Raw genomic sequence first — 19,505 nt, 5'->3', positions numbered from 1 at the left:
AAGGGTCGTAAACTGCAGGAGGAGCTGCACAGTGTAGATCAATGGTGGTGTCTCCCTGTCAAGTTTGTATGTATGTTACGTTACTAAAGACCAAGTCTGGCCTTTTCTGAACTGAACAATGTCTCTACAGGAGAGGTTTATAGTACTACATTAGCTAGATCTACCTTCCTCTCATACAATGAAATAGACTGGGTACAATGTTAATATGTTGCTGTAAAGTAGAACTAATATCCATATTCAGACACAGCCAACTAAGAGTGTCATTTTCTAACGGGATCGCACGCAGAAAAAGTCCCTTTTTGCGTGCAATACCTAGATAGGGACGGAGTCAGGGCGGTGGAGACAGAGCTGGCAGCGAAAAGGTAAGAAGCCTTATTGCCGCCAGTAACGCGCCCAATAGCACCACCTTTCACGGTGGCGCTATTGATTTGCGAAAGCCAGCAACGATAACACCGCGGGGTGGTGTGATCGCTGCCGGCTTTTGCAGCCCCCCCCCCAACTTCACCCCCCCCCACCACCCGGTACCACGCAATTCTCAAAGGCCTGTGATTTTAGAAACTCCAGCACTAAATCAGTTAACTGGATAAGGCTTACCAACCTAACAAAGCCGAGATATTCTGTGGGATGGCCATGCCGCTGAATATACCCAGATAAGTTTAAAGTAGGGCTAAAGTTAGCCAGATAAGTTTGAATATAACTACTTATCCAGCTAAGTTAGCCGGATAAGTAGCTCTTCTCAGTTATACCCCCAAACTGCCTCTTTTTTTTTTTTTTAATCTGGATAAGAGGCTAAACCTGTCAAAACTTGCCATTTAGACAACACTATCTGTCTAAATGGCTTCTGAATATCTATCTCATAGTATTATGACTTTCTTGTACTCTTTCAAATAATTTTCTGCAGAAAATGATCTTCATGATAATACAGACTGCTCTATTACTCTTAATAAATACATTTTCACAAAACGGAAAAGGTCACCTTTTATCCCTTCTGAACTTTTAACATGTCATATTTTCCTATCAATGATACGCAAACTGGATTTAAACAACTTAAACAAAAATACATCTGTTGCAGTTTTAAGAAAAGTCAAGAAAAAATAGCCTAACATTTTTCTTACTTCAGTTCACAGAGTAAGCATAGGGATAGCTAAGAAATTGATCTTCTGGAATTAATGAAACCTGATAGTTCTAAGATTTAAAAAAAAAACAATTATTTTAAAAACATCAAATTAACAGTTTGTCAGAATGCAATGCATAAAATGTCATCTACCTATTCTATCTTTGTACTCTTGAAAGAGAAGCCAATTTATTTGAACTTTTTTATGGGACAGAAAATAGATCAGCCATACCTGGTTCACAGCAGCCATGATGATGGTGGTCAGTCTGACAGCACTTGTCCCTTACAGGCATTTTCTGAGAGCGTGACCTACTTTCCTCAGTATCCAGCTCATTTCTGCTGTTATGCTAAAATAAGCAAAACAAAAAAAACTTAGTCTGGTCACTTTCCTGAGTCAAAGTGGATTATATTATACCACTCTGTGGGGTCGATTTTAAAAGGAGCACGCACGCGTCCATGTGCGTGCAGTTCTCAGCGCATACACATGGACATGCTGATTTTATAACATGCGCTCGCTGGCGTGCGAGCATGTTATAAAATCTCATGGCCGCGTGCACATGTGCGGGCAGTGAGCACGGGGGGGGGGGGGCGGGCCGAATTTTGGAATATTACATGCGATGACGAAATCAGGACTCCCCCAGTTCCTTCCCAGTCCTCTCCAATTAAGGAGCAGACTGGAAGGGAACTTCCTTCCCCCCCCGCCTAACCTTTCTTCCCTTTCCCCTCCCTACCCCGACCCCTAACACCTACCCGAAAATTTTTTATTTTTCTACTTACTGCTCCTCCCGAGCAGAAATAGTTTCCGCACGCTGGCAGTCGGCTGCCGGCGCACGCTGTCTGTCCCGGCCGGCCCCGCCCCTTTTTTTAGGCCCTGCACTTGTGTGGATAGTGAGGGTTTACACGCATGGGCTGGCCCATTTTAAAATGTGTGCGGTGCACGCAAGGCCCAGCCACGTATGTAAACCCCGCTTTTTACACTCTCGGGCCTTTCAAAATCCACCCTTATGAATCTTCAAATGGATATCATTATATACATTTACTGAACATGATACTCGTCTAACATGTGATGGCAGAAAAAAAAAGACCAATCTAAACATTCGAAAACATTTTCAGTGCCATGATAAAACAGACTTTTAGGCCACTGGATCATCCTAAGAAAAACAGACCTACATTGTGCACATCTCTTTTGTAACCTTACATTAGCAGAATATAATTTGTCATCTCCACATTTTTTTTAAAGTGTGTATTTATTGGTGAACAAATATGCAGTCTGTCATATAAATAAGAACCATCAGCAAATACCTGGTTGCGCAAAAAGTGTGATGTCTTCCGAAGAGTACTGTAGGTTTTTTCCATGGCTGAAGTTATATGAGAAGTACTATTAAAAATGGATGACTCAAAAACTAAAAGACAAAATAGAAATATATTTTATGTTAAAAATTTAATAAATAAATAATAAAGGAGTTCAATCAGGATAGAAATTTCAGATTTTGTAACTCAATGGCAATATATATTCAGAATGCATCCACAAGTATTACAATAAATTTGAAACTTTGAATACCATGAAATAGCTTTACATACTGCAAGATGTAAAGCTATATCAAAATTTCACATACTAGTTATTTTTTACATTCTTTGCATTGCTTCCTTTCAAATCAAGTGATTTTTGAAATTCTATCCAAAATTAACTCACATGAAGCTGAATGTACTGAAGCAGTGGTATTCATGCTCAGCCCTAGAGAGCTGCCAATAGGTTGGGTTTTCAGGATATCCCTAACAAACATGTATAAGAGATTTGCATACACACTACCCCACTGTATGCAAACCTCTCTCATATATATTCATTAGGGGTATACTGAAAACCTGACCTGTTGGTGGCCCTCCAGGGCTGGGAGTGAATATCACTGTGCTAAAGAGATTTCTCATTTTAAGCTTAAGGTATTACAGAGTTTTTCAGTATATCAGGCCCTCCTTTGTGTTTATGGGAAAAATACTTAGTCCATAAACCACCATGGAATTAACTAATGTAATTTTGGCATCACTTAACATCACAGTCCATATCAACTAATCACATTTAGTGAATGTGAGCTATTTCATTTTTGTGTCTAACCAAATGTGACAAAGTGACGGAGGAGTATGTAAAATAATTTCATAAACAATGGTCAAACAGTAATATTCTAAACTGATGCAAAGTATTACTATCATGTACTCTTAACGTATTATAAAGTGCATGAAAGGTAAAATCTTTAAAAAAACAATCATATAATGCTTGTCAATTTTTTTCTAAATGTGCTGATTTTTTTAAAATACATATTTAATAAAATACTTTAACAATGTATTAAGGTATTTATTAGAAAACATTCTAGAAGTTACTTCTATTATGCATACTTTTAAAACAATTTCTATGATTAATTTCATTCATTCACTGCACTGCACTGAAAAAAGCATTATAACTGGTTATTCCATGTACTCATTGCATGCCCAATATTTTTAATTTGGATAGGGATCATACAAATAATAGACTGTTTAAAACCTTTTAAGTTTATATCCCTTTATACTGACACTTAATTGAAATACTGACACTTCAGAACTATATTTCATAAGACTTCAGCCGCTTTTGCTTTTGTGGAATTTAGTTCCATTTGAACTCTGCTTTAAAAAGACTGGCAGAATGGGAGTGCTATAATCAGTTCGAGAATTTTTAATATTATGAACTGATTTCTGTTGGTTGTGGACTATACATGTTCTTGCATGAATCTAGGAACACACCAGGTCATTTGCGTCGAAGAACGAATTTAAACGCTTGTAACTTAACATAACTTTTTTTTTCTCTCTTTTTTTCCTACTTCTCCGACCTGCTCATTACAGATATAAACCTACAACCCTCTGATTAACGTATGACAGATCCCGCCTATTTTCAAGAATGAGATCAGTCAGGCACTTAGAGGTGCTGCTGCTACCGCAACAGTCCAAAAGTGTTTAGCCAAGTTCCAGCGTCTGCGCCAGATGCGCATTTCTAAACCAACAGCTGCCTTTGCCTGAACGAAGGCATATCCCTGCTGTGCACCTGCAGGGCTGGCAGCGCTATGCCAGGTCTTCTTTATCAAGAGCCATTTCTTCCCAGCTCGACCGTCACACAAAGTGCGAAGTGACTTTGTTTTCGGCAGAAAACTGGAACCGATCGGCTGAAAAAGTGGCTGAAGATGGAGGATCCCGGGATCTCCTCGGCATCCGCCGTCCTCCAGTAACCGGGAAGGAAGGAGGGGCGGTAGTACCGCGCCCGCTGCCCCCCTCCAAGACAGCGAGGTGCTTAAAGGCCGCTGGATCAGCGCCGGACCAAGCAGCAATTGTTCCATTTTCTATGGAGGCGCACAAGCCAAGCGCCCGGGGAGCGCGGAGGATGCCGCAAGCCCGCCTTACCTTCCGCAGCTGGGCGCAGGGCAACTGCCAACAAGCATGGCTCGCCGGGCCCCGATGCAGAGCGGGAGATGGGGAAAGACCCAGCCGAAGGAGAAGGGGGAGAAGCGGTAGAGCTAGAGGCAGTAGTGGCAATAGCAGCAAGAACAACAACAACGGCAGTGGCGGCAGGACGCTCCGAGCGACTGTGCCAGAGAAAGGGAGGCGAGCGGCGTCATCAGCAGGCGTCGCATAGAACGCTGGAGGGGGGAAAAAAGGGAGGGCGGAGGGGGTAGTGCGCCCCCGGCAAACAGCCAATGCGCACTCGCTGCCCCCACCGCCGGCGCGAGAGGGAAATTGAAATGAGGGGGAAGTGGGGAGAATTAAAAGGAAAGAAAAAGATGGCTCTGAGGTGGCTGAGGCGCGCGCGCGCCCCGGCGGTTAATAGAAGGAAAGATAGAGGCGCTGCGTCGGCGGATGAAAGGGAGGGAGGGGGGGGGGGTCCGCTCTGAAACCCACCCCCTCCCTTGTCCCGGCCGGTTTTGGCTTAAGGTTACCTGCCAAAAAGTATTCGGCGGCGTTGTCCGTCCGCCCTTAAATCCTGTCTGCTGAAATATTTGATCTTGGATAAAAAAAAGTTTGGCAAGCTTTTGGTAATGGTGAAATAATAATTCAAAAAAATTTTTATTTTTTTTTAAACACCGGCGCATCAATGCGCAACAGCCGTCGGATAGGAAAAGGCTGAGCGGGGGAGCCCGGAGCAGGTGAACTTTCCTGACTATGCTCTGCTGCGTAGAAAGGAAGGGAATCGGGGGTGGTGCCGTTGTCTGCTCTCTGTGGGAAGGGCTGTAATCATGGGGCAGGAGGGCGGGTGGCCAAACCCGGCTTCTGTGCCCGGAAATTCCCGGTCTTTTGATGGCAAAAAAAAGGGTGTTTTCTGGGGGGGGGGGAGTAGTACTACCCAAAATGGGGAAGCAGGTTACGATGGGAGTTACTTTGTGCTAGGACTTCACAGGTGAAAACAAACTGGTTTTAAATGATGACAGTCTGCTTTTGGAGAGCTTAAGGTGTGAGGGAGGTGGGAAGTTTGAGTAATGTTTATAGAATACACTGGTGGTTTGCTTCATTTATAGCAGGATAACTTTCCATATCATGCTTTGCACAGTAGTATTAAGTAGAAGAGTTTCTTTAAAAAAAAAAGGCATTCTCCAAAGGTGAATATTTTACATGAACTTGCACAGAACAGTGCCAGTATTGAGTGGATCTCAAAAGCTTCTCACACTTAGGGCCGATTCACGAAAGAGTTTTCTCCCACTCTTGTGCCTATGGGTGTAAAAGTATAGTGAATCAGGCCCTTAGAGAGTTACAGTTTTGAAGCTATACTCGTGGCACAAGTTGAGCTATCAGTTCCCCTTTTTTTTTTTCTAGGAAACTTCATGAGAACCTTCAGTTTGGTTGGGTTTTGTTTTTTTTTTCCTTAATTTTCTTAATTTAATTATATTTTAGCTACCTATTCTTTTGCTTTTCTTCCAGGTTGAAGACAGATATATTTTGTATTTGCATTCCCTACTAATCAGGGTTTGGATCTCTGCGCCATACTGGAAAATCCTTTTTTCCTGAACTCAAGGAAAACGATTATCTTAAGACATATTTGGCCTACCCTTTCTTACGCTCTGTCTTTTGGGTTTAACAGAAGTGCAGTTTGCTTTCGATACTAGGTGTGTCTGCATTTCTAGAATACTTCTGTGCATAAAGAATGACTCTGTGTCTCACAAATATTTCAGGGTGCCTCAAGATTACTTTTATGCTTCAGAGTCAGAAGAGGACCCCTGTGCCTCAAATACGCTCCAACTCTTAGATACTGTTTTTGTGTCTTTAGGAGTTTACCTGTTCATTTGTATGCTCCTCTATATTCATCGCTTAATAGGTCACTTGGGGTCTTAACATGCACACAAGAGTCTGGAAAATGTTCTGTTTTCTCAAGTGTACCATCATGCAACATCACTTTGAGAGTGTGGCATTGCTTCCAGGTTACTTTGGTGTCTTGAAAGTTCTAAAGTAGCTCAAAATCACCTTGCAATACTTCTTGACAGCTTCACTGCCTCAATAATTTCTTCCTACCACTTTAGTAACACTGCATAATAGCAGTGGTTCAAGAATGCTTAGCATTTCAAGATTCTCTTAGTTCTTAAGGTTACCCAAGCACATCAATTTACAAATGGACTCCAGCTCCTTATTTGTATTTTAACACTTCAAGATTATTTTTGCATGTCTGTGCTTTAAGATTGTTTTGGTATATTGTATTTGAGAGTACATCAGTAGTGTTCAGTTGCTTCTATGTACTTCTGGTGCTAGATTCATTTTTGGTATATGCAGGGTTCATTGATGAATCTCTTATGCTGATGGGGTCCATTTTCAGCTGCTGTCCTGCCAGAAAAGTTATCTGGATAAACTTATCTGGCTAACTTTTCCAGGACATTCAGCAGGCACTACTGAATATGCCTGGCTATTTTAAAGTTAGCCAGATTAGTTTATACGGCTAACTTTAGGAATACTATTCAGCAGTCTTAGTTATCCAGCTAAGGCCTAGATTTATCATTTTGCTATAAATTTTGCATGAATAACACCTGCAATTAAAAAAGGGGTGTTAGCGCGTGTTGCGGTAACTCAAATTACCCTATTTTAGGGCTTCGCTATTGCGCCTGTGATATTTTCACTTCGCAGTTTGCGATGTGCTCAGACAGGCATTTCCTTGTTTTATTTATTTATTTATTTATTTAAAGTCTCTTCTATACCGATAGCCGTTAGCACATCGTATCGGTTCACAAAAAACACAAACTTTTGGGCAGAGCCCTTACAAGTAACCAAAAAATACAATTAACAGGGAGGGTGGATGCTTCTGGTATGAGAGAGAGGTGCTATCAAGCTAGGGCGAGAGTACGTTGTAGAAATCTCATCTTTGAGTATCTTTCCTCATTACAAATAACATCAAATCTTCACTGATCTGATTGTGCATATAAAACTGGCCCCCAAACCCTAGACTACTACCAAAACCTCACCTTGCGTTACTAGATGACCCTCCTATAGTGGTATAAATAGATGACAAATATGTGTGCCATCCCAGATGCACTCTCTCTTCCTCCCTCCCCCCCACACACACGTTGGGCATATTGCACAGCTTAATGCTAGGTAATATTGGAACACCCCTCATTTTCATAAACCCTACCCAAACTCCTCCCCTTTGACTAAATTTTTGAAATTTGCATCATAAGATGTGAAAAATAATGCATATGTTATGACATTATCGCGGGCGTTAGGGTCCTAACACCCATGATAACGCCTTAATGCATTTTGATGAATGACCCTATATGTTAGCCAGAATATCAGTGGTATCTGACTATCTTTGCCACATAATGAGCTCTGACCCAAGATGCCCCTGAGCTAGCTGGAAAAACATGCTATATAGCTATCTCGGGAATGGTCAGCATGGTTGGATTTTCAAATCTCACCATTTTGTTTGGCTCAGTCTAAAATTAGACGGACAAATGGCATTATTATTGTCTGCATCTTAGTGTCCTAGGGAACATGGTGTCCCATACTGACTCAGAGGCCAGTAGTGGTTGCTTTTCCTCTGAATCTTCATGGTATTCACCTACCTAGATATGTGGCTTTCATTCCCCTTCCTAAGATTTACCCCATCTTAGAGCAGGAATAAGTCCAGCTAGTTTTCCTTTCACCTGCATAGTTGCCATTATTTCCTATGAGAGCAATTTAATTTATCTTTTCTTCCCATGGAAATTCATAGGAGCCAACCTATCACATCACGCTATTTCCTTTTATTATGATACCACTGGAATGAAATCAGAAAAGTTTCAGGAAAGTGTTGCAAAAAAGTCACATTTGTTGCCAATTCTTGTAGCTTTCAAACTTTCAAAGAGAGAGTACCACAGTAGCTGGCCGCAGCACCTTACAGTGCTTGTCTGTTGAAAAGTGATGAGGTCTTTACTCACAGGGATGTCAACACTCTCTCCTTAGGTGTTTCTCCCTCCCCCTCCATTTCATACCTTTCTCCTAATCACTCTTACAAATATACGCTAACTGGACTGACCTGTACACATGCATTCACCCCCACTACTCATGCACATGCAACACTAAACCCAAGAAAAATCACAAAAGCTGCAAATATCAACATAATTATTTTAATAATATATAGAATTTGTCTTCCCCCGCCCCCCTCCCCTTGTTCTGGGTGATAGTAATGAGAGTAAAGGGCAGTGGATCCTTTGGGTTGGGATGAGGGTTATTCTTACATTTTTATATTTTATTTTTTTTTGCAGGGGGAGGTCCTCTCTTCTCTTCCAGGATAAGCCTCAGGTATTGCTTCCATGCAAGCCTATCCTGCAGTATTCCAGTCCCTTGGAGACACTGCTGCATGCTTTATGTAGTCAAGGAAAAAGAGAAAAAAATAGGAAGGAATTAGAATACAAGGGAATTGTTACACTAAAAAGTATGAACAAAAAATTCAAAGGCAGAATGCATAGAAGAAAAGATATATGCAATGCACCCAAAAAAACTAAAATAACCACTATAATGGACACTATTCAGGGAACACAGAAACAGCATGTTCTTTTCCACTTCATGCAACAGATGGCTACAGGGAAATGAAAGTATGCCACAATGCAGAAACAGGTACAATACAATGGCAAAAGAAGGGAGCAAGTCCTAAATTAGTTGGACCAAATTACGCACAAACACATTAGAGCACACATGCTACATCAGCTTCCCAGAGATAAACAGACTTGACTTCATGATGGAGAACAACAGACATATACAATAAAATATTCACAGGGTGACTGACCTCATAGATGACGCTATGCTAAAGCATCATGGCTTTTTAGCTGTAGTATAATTTGTTAATTCTCAAGCACTTTATGAGTTTGCAAGCCATATCAAGTGCCCTAGATTGAAAAAGCAATTTTTCTTTTTTTTTTTTTTTTTTTGGGGGGGGGGGGGGGAATCCCTGCCAAGTGAATTAGAAAAAGTGATATGTAGACCTTTTATCCCATCAAGATCTGCTGAGCCTAAAACTGTCTTCAATTTTGACTGCTCCTGCTCATTAAAAACATGTAGGGCTTTTATTCCTTTTACTTACTGGAGTCCAAAAAGAGCAAGATACTTCCTGCCCCTCGACTTGGTGTTGGCACCATATGCCTTTACCAAACAGCAGTGGTTACAGCATGTATGCATTGGCAAAGGAATTTTTGGGGTTTTTTTAACCTGGTCTATTTATTGGTTAAACCTTTCTTTGGGGTATGGGCCACAAGATAATTGCACATTGTCGCCCAGGTTTTGGAGTTTCTGAGGTTTCTGTTTAATTGTGCAGTCTCAGTGCATAAAGGCTTTGTCAGAAATGATTTAGATGAATGCATGTCTTCCTGATGAAGAGCTTAAGATGACATAGCCTTCAGAGACAATAATTCATAGTTGGTAAACTTATTAGTCTGATCCATGTTGAAAATGTTGGGTCAGATTGCAACAATAGTGCAGTCATTCTCATAGCAGATACTACTTGCACAGGTTACAGATGTATGTGGTTATTGTGCTATAGGTAAAATGTAGGTTTTAATGTGCAACTGTATCCAGATAATCAGTAGGTGACAATCTTTGCTGCAACGAGGTTGGCAGGTACAGACCCTGTATGCTATGTGTTTGCTATTGGAAGCAGGAAAAATTCTTTTGTGATGGAGTCTTGGCAAGAAGCTTTCAGAGAGAACCCTGATTTGACTTAAAACCATGAGAATGGAATGCTGAAGATTTCTGTTGCTCCAGAAGAAATGCAACACCGGAGGGACTCAGAATTGGAGGTGCCCTGGCCCTGATGGAGTTCCCAAGTTTTGGCTCAAATATTTAACTTTTCTTCACCGAGACCTGGCTAACTGCAAAAACCAATTGATCAGAAATCCAGAATTAATTCCACAATGGCTAATAGGAAGAATATGACTCATTCCAAAGGGAGACCAAATAATGTCCCTAAAAATTATAGACTAATAACTTTCCTACAATCTATCAGCTGTTCTCTGCAATAGACACAGATAAAATATGTAGACTTTAATACAATTTTGATAACAAGGGTAATAAAAGAGCATAAAGAACATGATAGATAAAGCCATTATGACCAACTGTATAGTCAAAACCTCAGTATAAGAAATTTTTTGATAGAATCCCACACTCTGATAATAAATTGCCTTGTGTATTAGTGTGTTATTTTGTGTGTAACTATGTTGTTTTTTTATGAGAGAAAAATTATGTTATAATGTTTGTAGGAAGTGTGTTTACTGAGAAGCAATTCGTGCTCCATGCTGCACAGTTCCCCATCTTTCCCTGCTTCGGCTAGAAGCAGCCCATAGCAATTCATGCAATTCTCTCCCTTTTTTGCCCACAAGAAACCTGCAGGTTTCAAAGTCACACCTGGCAATTGCCCAGGATGGAATGTATTAGGTTTAAAGCTAGTGATGATAAGTAGTGGGGAAAAAAAGACAAGAAGTCCACCATTTTAGAATATATATGCAGTAAACTTTTTCATAGCAGTAGTTTGGCAATTTTATCAAGAAGGCTACACAAAGAAGTCCAGACAGTACATGTCCTATCATCCTATGGGGCGTAAAATCCCAGCACCTCAAACTTCAGACAGATTCCCTGCAGAGAACTGATGATAGAGCTCTCTAGCGCTGATTTGTCTCCACACAAGAACTCACTGGCCTGATTTATCCATCTGGGGAGCACGGGGACACCCTTTTCAGGAAAGTTCACAGCTTCTGCTAGGCTTTTGTATATAATTATACTTTATTAGTTGGGCAAATTTACTTTGGTGTTACCCTAAAATATAGGGTAAGTACCCTTGTTAAATATAGGGTAAGTACCCTTGTTAAATGTAACTGTACTTTCGGACACCACAGTTCTAGTTTTTTGTTTATAATGCACTCCTGTTCGATGTAAACCAGCAAGATATGTTTTCATGATTGCCGGTATATAAAAACTCTAAATAAATAAAATAAATAAAAATAAGTAAACCCACTGATGTTTTAAATGATTTGAAAGATGCTTAATGCTGCAAGCTTTATTACACAATGGCAAAGAATATCAGAACTGTTCAAAAGATAAAATTGGTACGATAACAAACACGTACTTATCCCCTGTCCTAGTCCATCATTCCTCATTCACACCACTTCTAAACTCTTTTTAGTGTTATGCATTTATAGCATGTATAAATATCCACAGAACACATTGTTGAAATATATATAGAGTGCGTGTAATGAAACAATAAAACACTTGCAATAGAGCTGGACTTCAGGAAAGATATTTTGTGAATTGCAAATGAGTCACGTGGACAACATCTTCATTAAAAAGGGGATACAGTTAAAAATAAAGGTATACAGGCTTGATTAAAAAAAACACAAGACAGGATTCCTTGTAACTTTTTCACAGGAATGTTGTCCCAATGATGTTTCTATATCCTGTGTGGTGTCTGTTATACTCCACTATATTCTGTATTCTCTCTGCCCCTACAAAGGCCTCTGTTTCCCTGTACAGGCTTCTTTGGGGGAAAATATGGTTCATAACTATTCTTGCATTGATGCCATGGACTGTAGTGAAGAGAAATAGATCTCTTATTGTTGATTCTACTTTATATGTTGATTTGCCAATTCAGTGTCTTAAGATCTCAACTGTTGTTAATTAACAGCTTGCTAAGTGCAGCATAACTATCTGTAAATTTCCAATGTCTTCTTAGTGTGTTGCAAGCTTTTTCATGTCTCTTTGTTGGAACGGTAGCTGGAGCAGACTTCAAGTGCCTCCTTGCAGTACAAACAGGAAGGAGGCATACATTTAATATATATTTTGTTTTGTTATTTGACTTAGGTGTTCTCATAAGCAACTGATTTGTACATATATTATACAGAAAATATAGCTTGTCATTTCACAAAAAGATACAGTGAGTGTTATTATTTTCTTGTTTGTCTATGTGATCCAGACCACACAGTAATTGCAGAGCAGAATCCACTACTGCTACAACACCTTGAAATTACTCCTGGGGGAATTCTGCGCACAAAAACTTAAACTTCTGAAAACTTTATATTGGTCAAAATAACACAATTTATATGACAGTCTTTAAGTAATAAATTAATAAATAAAAAAGTTATTACTTAAAGATGCAGAATTGTAAATATTTTGAGAAGAATTTCCCTAGAAATTCACTGTAAGAGTGTCTCACTTGCTCTCCCTCCTCTACTGGCCACTTTGCCCTCAGGCCCTAACTCCTCCACCTGCCAGTATGTCTCCCCTCCACCTCTAGGTTCAATGTCTTCCACTCTATCGCCACACCCAGAGTTTGACCCCATTCTCAGTACTGTCCCTCACACAGGCTCCCTCTGTCCCTCCATCTCTCATACACATGCTCCCTCTCTCTAGTGCACATATACACACCCTCATCCAGACTCCCTCATTCTCTTGCACACAAACATCCCCTCATACAGGGTCCCTCTCTCTTGCATACACACCCACACAAGCTCCCCTTCTCTCTCACAGATACACCCTCACTCAGGCTACATGTCTCTCTCTCTTATGCACCCCTTCACACAGGCTCTCACATATACACAATCCCTTCACACAGGCTAGCACCCTCACATACACGTGATTAGAGATGTGAATAGGAATCGGTTCGGATTCCAGTTCCGATTCACATATCGTTTTTTTTCCATTGGGCCCGAGTCGAGGGAGCACTGGATGGCCGGCGCCATCTTTAAAAATGGTGCGGGCCATCCAGTGCTCCTACCATGTGACAGGGGCCGGCCAATGGCACGGATACCCTGTCACATGGTAAGGGCAAAGGGCCATTGGCGCCATTTTGATTAGTGGCAGCCAGCGGCCCGGGTCGCTGGAGAGGATGGCAGGCAGACACCGAGGCAGCCAGACATCCATCAACCGCGGGAGGAGTCGCCAAAGAGGTAAGGAGGGCGGAGTGGAGACATTGGGCAGTGACAGTCATAACACTTAGGCCTCTCAGGTGGATCCCCACAGGGGATCTTGCCCAGACATTTTTCCGGGTGGGAGGGATGGGTGGTGGTTACTGGAGGCCCCGTTTTCATTTTTTGGGTCATTTTTGTGGGTTTATTTTTTTTAAAATGCTTGATTTGAATTTTTTACACAAATTAAATAAATCAAACTTTCCATGAACTGAAATTAGTAGGGAAAAACCTCCCAAAAACAAATTTTGTATCTTTACACACCCCTATGTTTAAGGATAATGTTTATGTGAATAAACATTTTGGAACCAGTTCACTGCAACTTTTCAGGGAAGCATTAAAAATAAGGACTTCAGCACTGAAAAGAAATATCCAACTTTCAGCAGTTTACCAAGAAAAGACAATGTCTTGGTGGACACCTTGAGTTGTTTTCAACCTCATGAATGGTCCCTTTACAAAGATACTGTTCAGGACCTATTTCATCAATGTGGAACTCCATAGACCTTTTGCATTCAATCACAGGCTTCCTTGCTATTGTTCCAAAAGGCCATCTCAGGATGCTCTGATGAGGGACACTTTTTTTGTTCCATAGGATAGAGAAATAACATTTCTTCCCATAAGTAATTTCCAAAACAATATGCAAACAAAGAAGAGACGACAGAACCATGATCTTATTATCTCCCTATTGATCCAAATGATCTGGTTTCTGTGGTTGGGAGAGCTAGCATTAACCTCAACAATAAGACTGCCAACCTAACCAAATTTCTTGACTTAGTCCTACGGTTTGGTTCTTCACCCCTACTTTAAATCTCTAGCACTCAAAGCATGTATATTGAAAGCATAGTATGGAGCATGCCATGCACCTCCCTCCAAGAGCTGAAAAAGTGTTATTAGCAGCAAGGAAACCTGATAGTAGGAGGTCCTATAACTTCAAATATGAAAGACAAGCCGTTAAGCCCGTTAAAACGGGCTACATCCCTCTGTCTCTCACCTCCCCCTCATTCTCTCTCCCCTCACTCTTCACCACCCCCTACCTCCCTCCCTCCCTCACCCACTCCTCCCAACCCTCCCTCTCCTCTCACTCAGTCCCTCCCTCCCACTCAGTCTCACTCACTCCCTCCCCCTCTCTCCCTCCCTCTCACTCACTCAGTCCCACTCACTCTCACTCAGTCCCACTCCCTCCGTCCTCTCCCTCAGTCCCACTCCCTCCCTCCCTCTCTCTCCCTCAGTCCCACTCCCTCCCTCAGTCCCACTCACTCCCTCTCACTCAGTCCCCCCTCCCTCTCACTCAGTCCCTTCCCCCCCAGTCCCTCCCCCTCACTCAATCCCTCCCTCCCACTCAGTCCCTCCCTCCCACTCAGTCCCTCCCTCTCACTCAGTCACTCCCTCCCCCCCTCTCTCCCTCCCTCTCACTCACTCAGTCCCACTCACTCTCCCTCAGTCCCACTCCCTCCCTCTCTCTCCCAGTCCCACTCCCTCTCACTCAGTCCCCCCTCCATCTCACTCAGTCCCACTCCCTCCCTCTCACTCAGTCCCTCCCTCTCAGTCACTCCCTCCCACTCTCTCTCTCCGTCCCTCCCTCCCACTCAGTCCGTCCCTCCCTCGCTACTGGACGCTACCGCCCGCCGCTACCGCCGCCGCCGCTCGCCGCCGCCGCCCGCTACCGCCGTCGCTACCGCCGCCGCCCGCTACCGCCGTCGCCGCCCGCTGCCGGTACCGCCGCCGCTCGCTGCCGCCGTCGCCGCCCGCTGCCGGTACCGCCGCCGCCCGCTGCTGCCACTGGACGCCGCCATTTTTTTTCTTTCTGACGCTGGCTCAGACCAACGTGCTCGCCCGCACATGCGCGGTAGAGCTGGTCTCTACTGCGCATTTGCGGCACGTCGGTCAAGCTTCGTTTATCTAGTAAGATTCTCCCTTTGGTGTACTTTTAGTAAAGAGAATCCACATATATTCAATTCTACTAATTTTGAACTGCCTTCTCTATCTTACTGACTCAGGTTTAAAATCAAACTCGCTTAGGGTATATTTAAGTGCAATAGCAGCTTATCGCCAGCAATGGGATGACTTTCTGGTTTCAAAAACGTTCTAATATAAAAGTTTAGCAAAAGTCTATACAACTAGTGGCTTCAGGTAAGAGCACCTCCAACACAATGGGACCTAAATGTGGTTCTTGTACAGCTAATGAAGTCTCCATATGAATCAACAGACATAGCCAAGATGAAATTTGGAAACTTGGAAACTTCTTTTTTTCCATCGATAAGCAAGCTGAATTAGCCATTACATGTGGGTGACATCATCCGGCAGCACTGAAAGGACTCAACTCTCCAAACTAGTAGAGCTTATAGCTCTATTGAGCATGTGTGGGAGTTGCATTATAAGCATCCTCAGTCATTTTTTCTTCAAACACAAGCATGGATGGGTATGCTATTTTTTCCTTAAATTTTTTCCTAAATTGTGTAATTCTTCATATTTTTCTCTAAATTTCTTCACAACAGCACTTTTCAATGCTATTAAAAAAAAAAAAAAAAAGAGAAGTCAGTGAAGGGGAACATTTATATTTCTTAATTTTCTCAACCAATTGTATCATATTTCATTTCTTCCCCAGGAAGGCCTACCACTCAGAAATGTCCCACAAGATGGAGCCTATGGTTAGCAGTTTTAAATGTTGCATTTGTGGTAAAGTAATGTCGATTACAGATGGACACAAGTTGTGTTATATTTATTTGGGGCCAGATCATGACCAACCAAATTGTTATGTTTGTTGTAGAATGTGCTCATGCTCCCAACATCTCAGGCCCCACCACATCAGAGTCACAGCAGATTCTCCTCCCACAGTGCAGCATTGTCTGCCTCGCTGGGTAAACATCATAGCTATAGCTCAACCAGATCCCTGTTGCGCCAGTATACAGCATTTGACATGCCAGGTTTGTGGTTTGCAGTTTGTCACATGCCATGTGTGCTCCAAACAGCCTTCAAGTTGTGCATAAGCCTGACCAGCATCTCAGTCTCATAATATTTCATTTGTTATCTTTAGGCCAGAACCCTTTGCAGCCATGGTGGAAGTTCTAAGAGAGGTAAAATTGTAGCCAGTTAACTTTAAAATGTGAGCAGTTAGTTCGAGCTTTCATTAGCACATCACTGGATAAATGATTGCCACTTAGATGGATAAATGTTATCTGGCTGAAAACTGAAAATGAGAATTTGGCTTTCACAGCTAAAGCACATACAGCCAATTAAAATATTTAGCAGTTTATACTGAAAACCTATCTGGTCAATTTTTCTAACTGCCTGTTTGTGCTAAGATAACATAACTTAAACACAATACAGGGGCTCTCGGACTGATTCAGTTTACCTTTGCAGACTAAAATACTGATACAAAAGAAATGTAATCATGAGAACAGGGCATTGCTATCTGTGAATGACTTAGGATGTAAGATATTATTTAAGGTGTTGTGCTTAGAGTGACAGCTGTGGCAAGGCAATAGGCAACATGATGATTAAAGGATTCTGTTATGGGGAGCTGCATGGTAAATGTGTAGACCTGATGTGTACACAAAACACAGCTGTTTTCCCATCACCTAGTACATTTCAGCAAAGAATAGGAAAGAAAGGTATCAGAAGTAAGGGGACAATGAGCAGGATACACCTCTGACAAAGCAATGGTGAAACAATGTAAGTTAGCTTCCAATACTGTGTATTGGAATGCTACCTAAATTCAGTGTTCAACACCCAGTGAAACTGGAGGTCCATTAATTAGAGAAGGGATGGAAATGTATAAGATACACCACACACTGTAATATCCTACCTCTGCTTATTTTTGCAGACCATGCAGCTGATATCTCCTCCTTCTGCAAATCAGTAAGTTTGACTTATATCTTAAAAGTTTTACATGAATTGTGCTCATAGCGAAATTGAGTGTTGTGTGTATATAGTCACCCAAAGGACTGGGCTCTACAGTAAGGTCATCAGCCTGTGGTGACACTAAGCCATTCTGACCTGTCAGTTTAGGACTCATAACCATTCCCATAAAGTTGCTCTTCATGGCAGTCTATGTGGCCCATTAGGTGCTGGCTATGTGGCTTTGCACGTGACACATTGGATGTATGGGTGCTCTCTGGCTTGTAGGTTCAAGCCACATGTTTCTATGACTGTAAACAAAGGCCCTTCGACTTTGAACTGTATGCTCCTTGCTGAGAACCAGTGCCAGAGAATAGAGACAAAAATGTATTTGCTTTTGTATGTTAGCGGTGCTTCTGAAAGTGCTTGCATGCGCCACCTTTAAACTTCACAGAGGTTTAAAGAGTAAGACTCACATTGGAACACCTTTATTTATCCCTGACAAGAACAGGTAACCTTGGCCCTGGCTCTCTAATAGGAAACTGTAGGAGGTTGATATTCAAAAGCCATTTAGATGGATAACTGAAAAGTTATCTGTCGAAATGGCTAACCCCAGATTTTGAAAGCCGAATGCAAGTTATGCAGCTAGAATTTAGCCACATAAGTCAGAGCATTCCGGGACAAGCGGGAGGCATTTTCTGAAGGAACGAGTTAGTTGTTTATTTGGAATTAGCAGCTTAACTTTTGTGGCTAACTCTGTAATTGCCACTACCCTGTCCTAAAGTTAGCCACATAAACATATGCGGCTAACTTTAAGATAGCAGGGTATAATCAGTGGTTCAACCGCGCTGGTTTATCCAGCTAACTAGCCGAGCTGCTCGGCAGCTGAATTTTGGCCCCTAGATATCTTGAACCATCAGGGGTATAAATGTTAACTCCACAGTTGAGGAAACTGCCCATCTTCTCTCCTCCTCCAAACTCACTATTTGTTTCTCTGACTCCATTTCCACACAGTTCCTCAGCTCTATTTTCAATGAAGTCATTCTTTCCATCTCTCACATCCTCCATCTATTACTTTCCACTGTTACTGGTCCTGCTGCCATCAAACATACTATAATTAGGGATGTGAATCGTTTATCTGACGATTGAAAATATCATCCGATATTTTCAATATCGTCAGATATCGGGGGTGGGGGGGGTCCCCAATAGCGATAGGAAACCCCACGATTAATTTAGTGGGTTTTCTTATCGTTATGGGGGGGGGGCGGGAAGAAAGGACACAACCTAAAAACACAACCTGACCCTTTAAAATGAGTTTATTAGTATCCCCCCACCCTCCAGACCACCCCCCCCCCCCCAAATTTTTAAATACCTGGTGGTCCAGCGGGGATCCCAGGAGTGATCTCCCGCGCTCGGGCTGTCGGCTGCCACCAATCAAAATGGCGCCGATGGCCCTTTGCTCTTACCATGTGACAGGGACTATTGGTGCCATTGGTCGGCCCCTGTCACATGGTAGGTGCACTGGATGGCCCGTGCCATTTTTAAAGATGGTGCCAGCTGTCCATTGTTCCTACCATGTGACAGGGTCTGGCCAATGGCACGGATACCCTGTCACATGCTAAGGGCAAAGGGCCATCGGCGCCATTTTGTTTACTGGCAGCCGACGGCTCGCACGCGGGAGAATGCTCCCGGGATCCCCGCTGGACCACCAGGTATTTAAAAAAATTTTTGGGGGGGTCCGGAGGGTGGAGGGATACTAACAAACTCATTTTAAAGAGTCGGCTGTATTTTTTGGTTATCGACTCAGGCGCAGCCGATAAAAAAAAAACCCGATCGGACTGCAAGAAAAAAATTTCACGATGTGAGTCGGAACAGGAATCAGAACCAATACCGGTTCCGATTCACATCTCCAACTATAATCACACTCCTCAAAAAATCCTCACTTGATCCTACCTGTCCTGCCAACTATCATCCCAGCTCCCTACTTCCTTTTGCTTCTAAACTACTTGAATGTGCTTGTCCCTGTTGCTGTCTTGACTTTCTTTCATCTCAAGCCATTCTTTATTCAGTCCTTAACTTCTTTGACCTGTCTGCTGCTTTTGACATTGTTGATCACCATCTACTCCTTGATACTTTGT

At 42.3% G+C, this 19,505-nt stretch overlaps 1 protein-coding gene across 2 annotated transcripts in view; it reads right to left on the bottom strand.

Annotated features, from left to right (window-relative positions):
- The window catches only part of ZNF800 (zinc finger protein 800), a 91,935-nt gene extending 86,546 nt beyond the window's left edge, over positions 1-5,389 (bottom strand). Inside the window, exons 1-3 of one of the 2 annotated variants that reach the window (XM_029616453.1) lie at positions 5,068-5,389; positions 2,417-2,517; positions 1,347-1,461 (exon numbers count right to left, since the gene is read on the bottom strand). In XM_029616453.1, coding sequence (XP_029472313.1) covers positions 1,347-1,461; positions 2,417-2,470 — 169 coding nt within the window. In that variant the 5' untranslated portion in view covers positions 2,471-2,517; positions 5,068-5,389. Of the gene's footprint in view, positions 1-1,346; positions 1,462-2,416; positions 2,518-4,534; positions 4,941-5,067 lie in introns of those variants that run through there. The other variant, XM_029616451.1, reaches the window with a different exon arrangement.
- Between the last annotated feature and the right edge of the window lie 14,116 nt (positions 5,390-19,505).

This window comes from Rhinatrema bivittatum, chromosome 9 (assembly GCF_901001135.1).
Source record: "Rhinatrema bivittatum chromosome 9, aRhiBiv1.1, whole genome shotgun sequence".
NCBI lineage: Eukaryota > Metazoa > Chordata > Amphibia > Gymnophiona > Rhinatrematidae > Rhinatrema > Rhinatrema bivittatum.
This window is presented reverse-complemented; position numbering and strand designations above follow the sequence as displayed.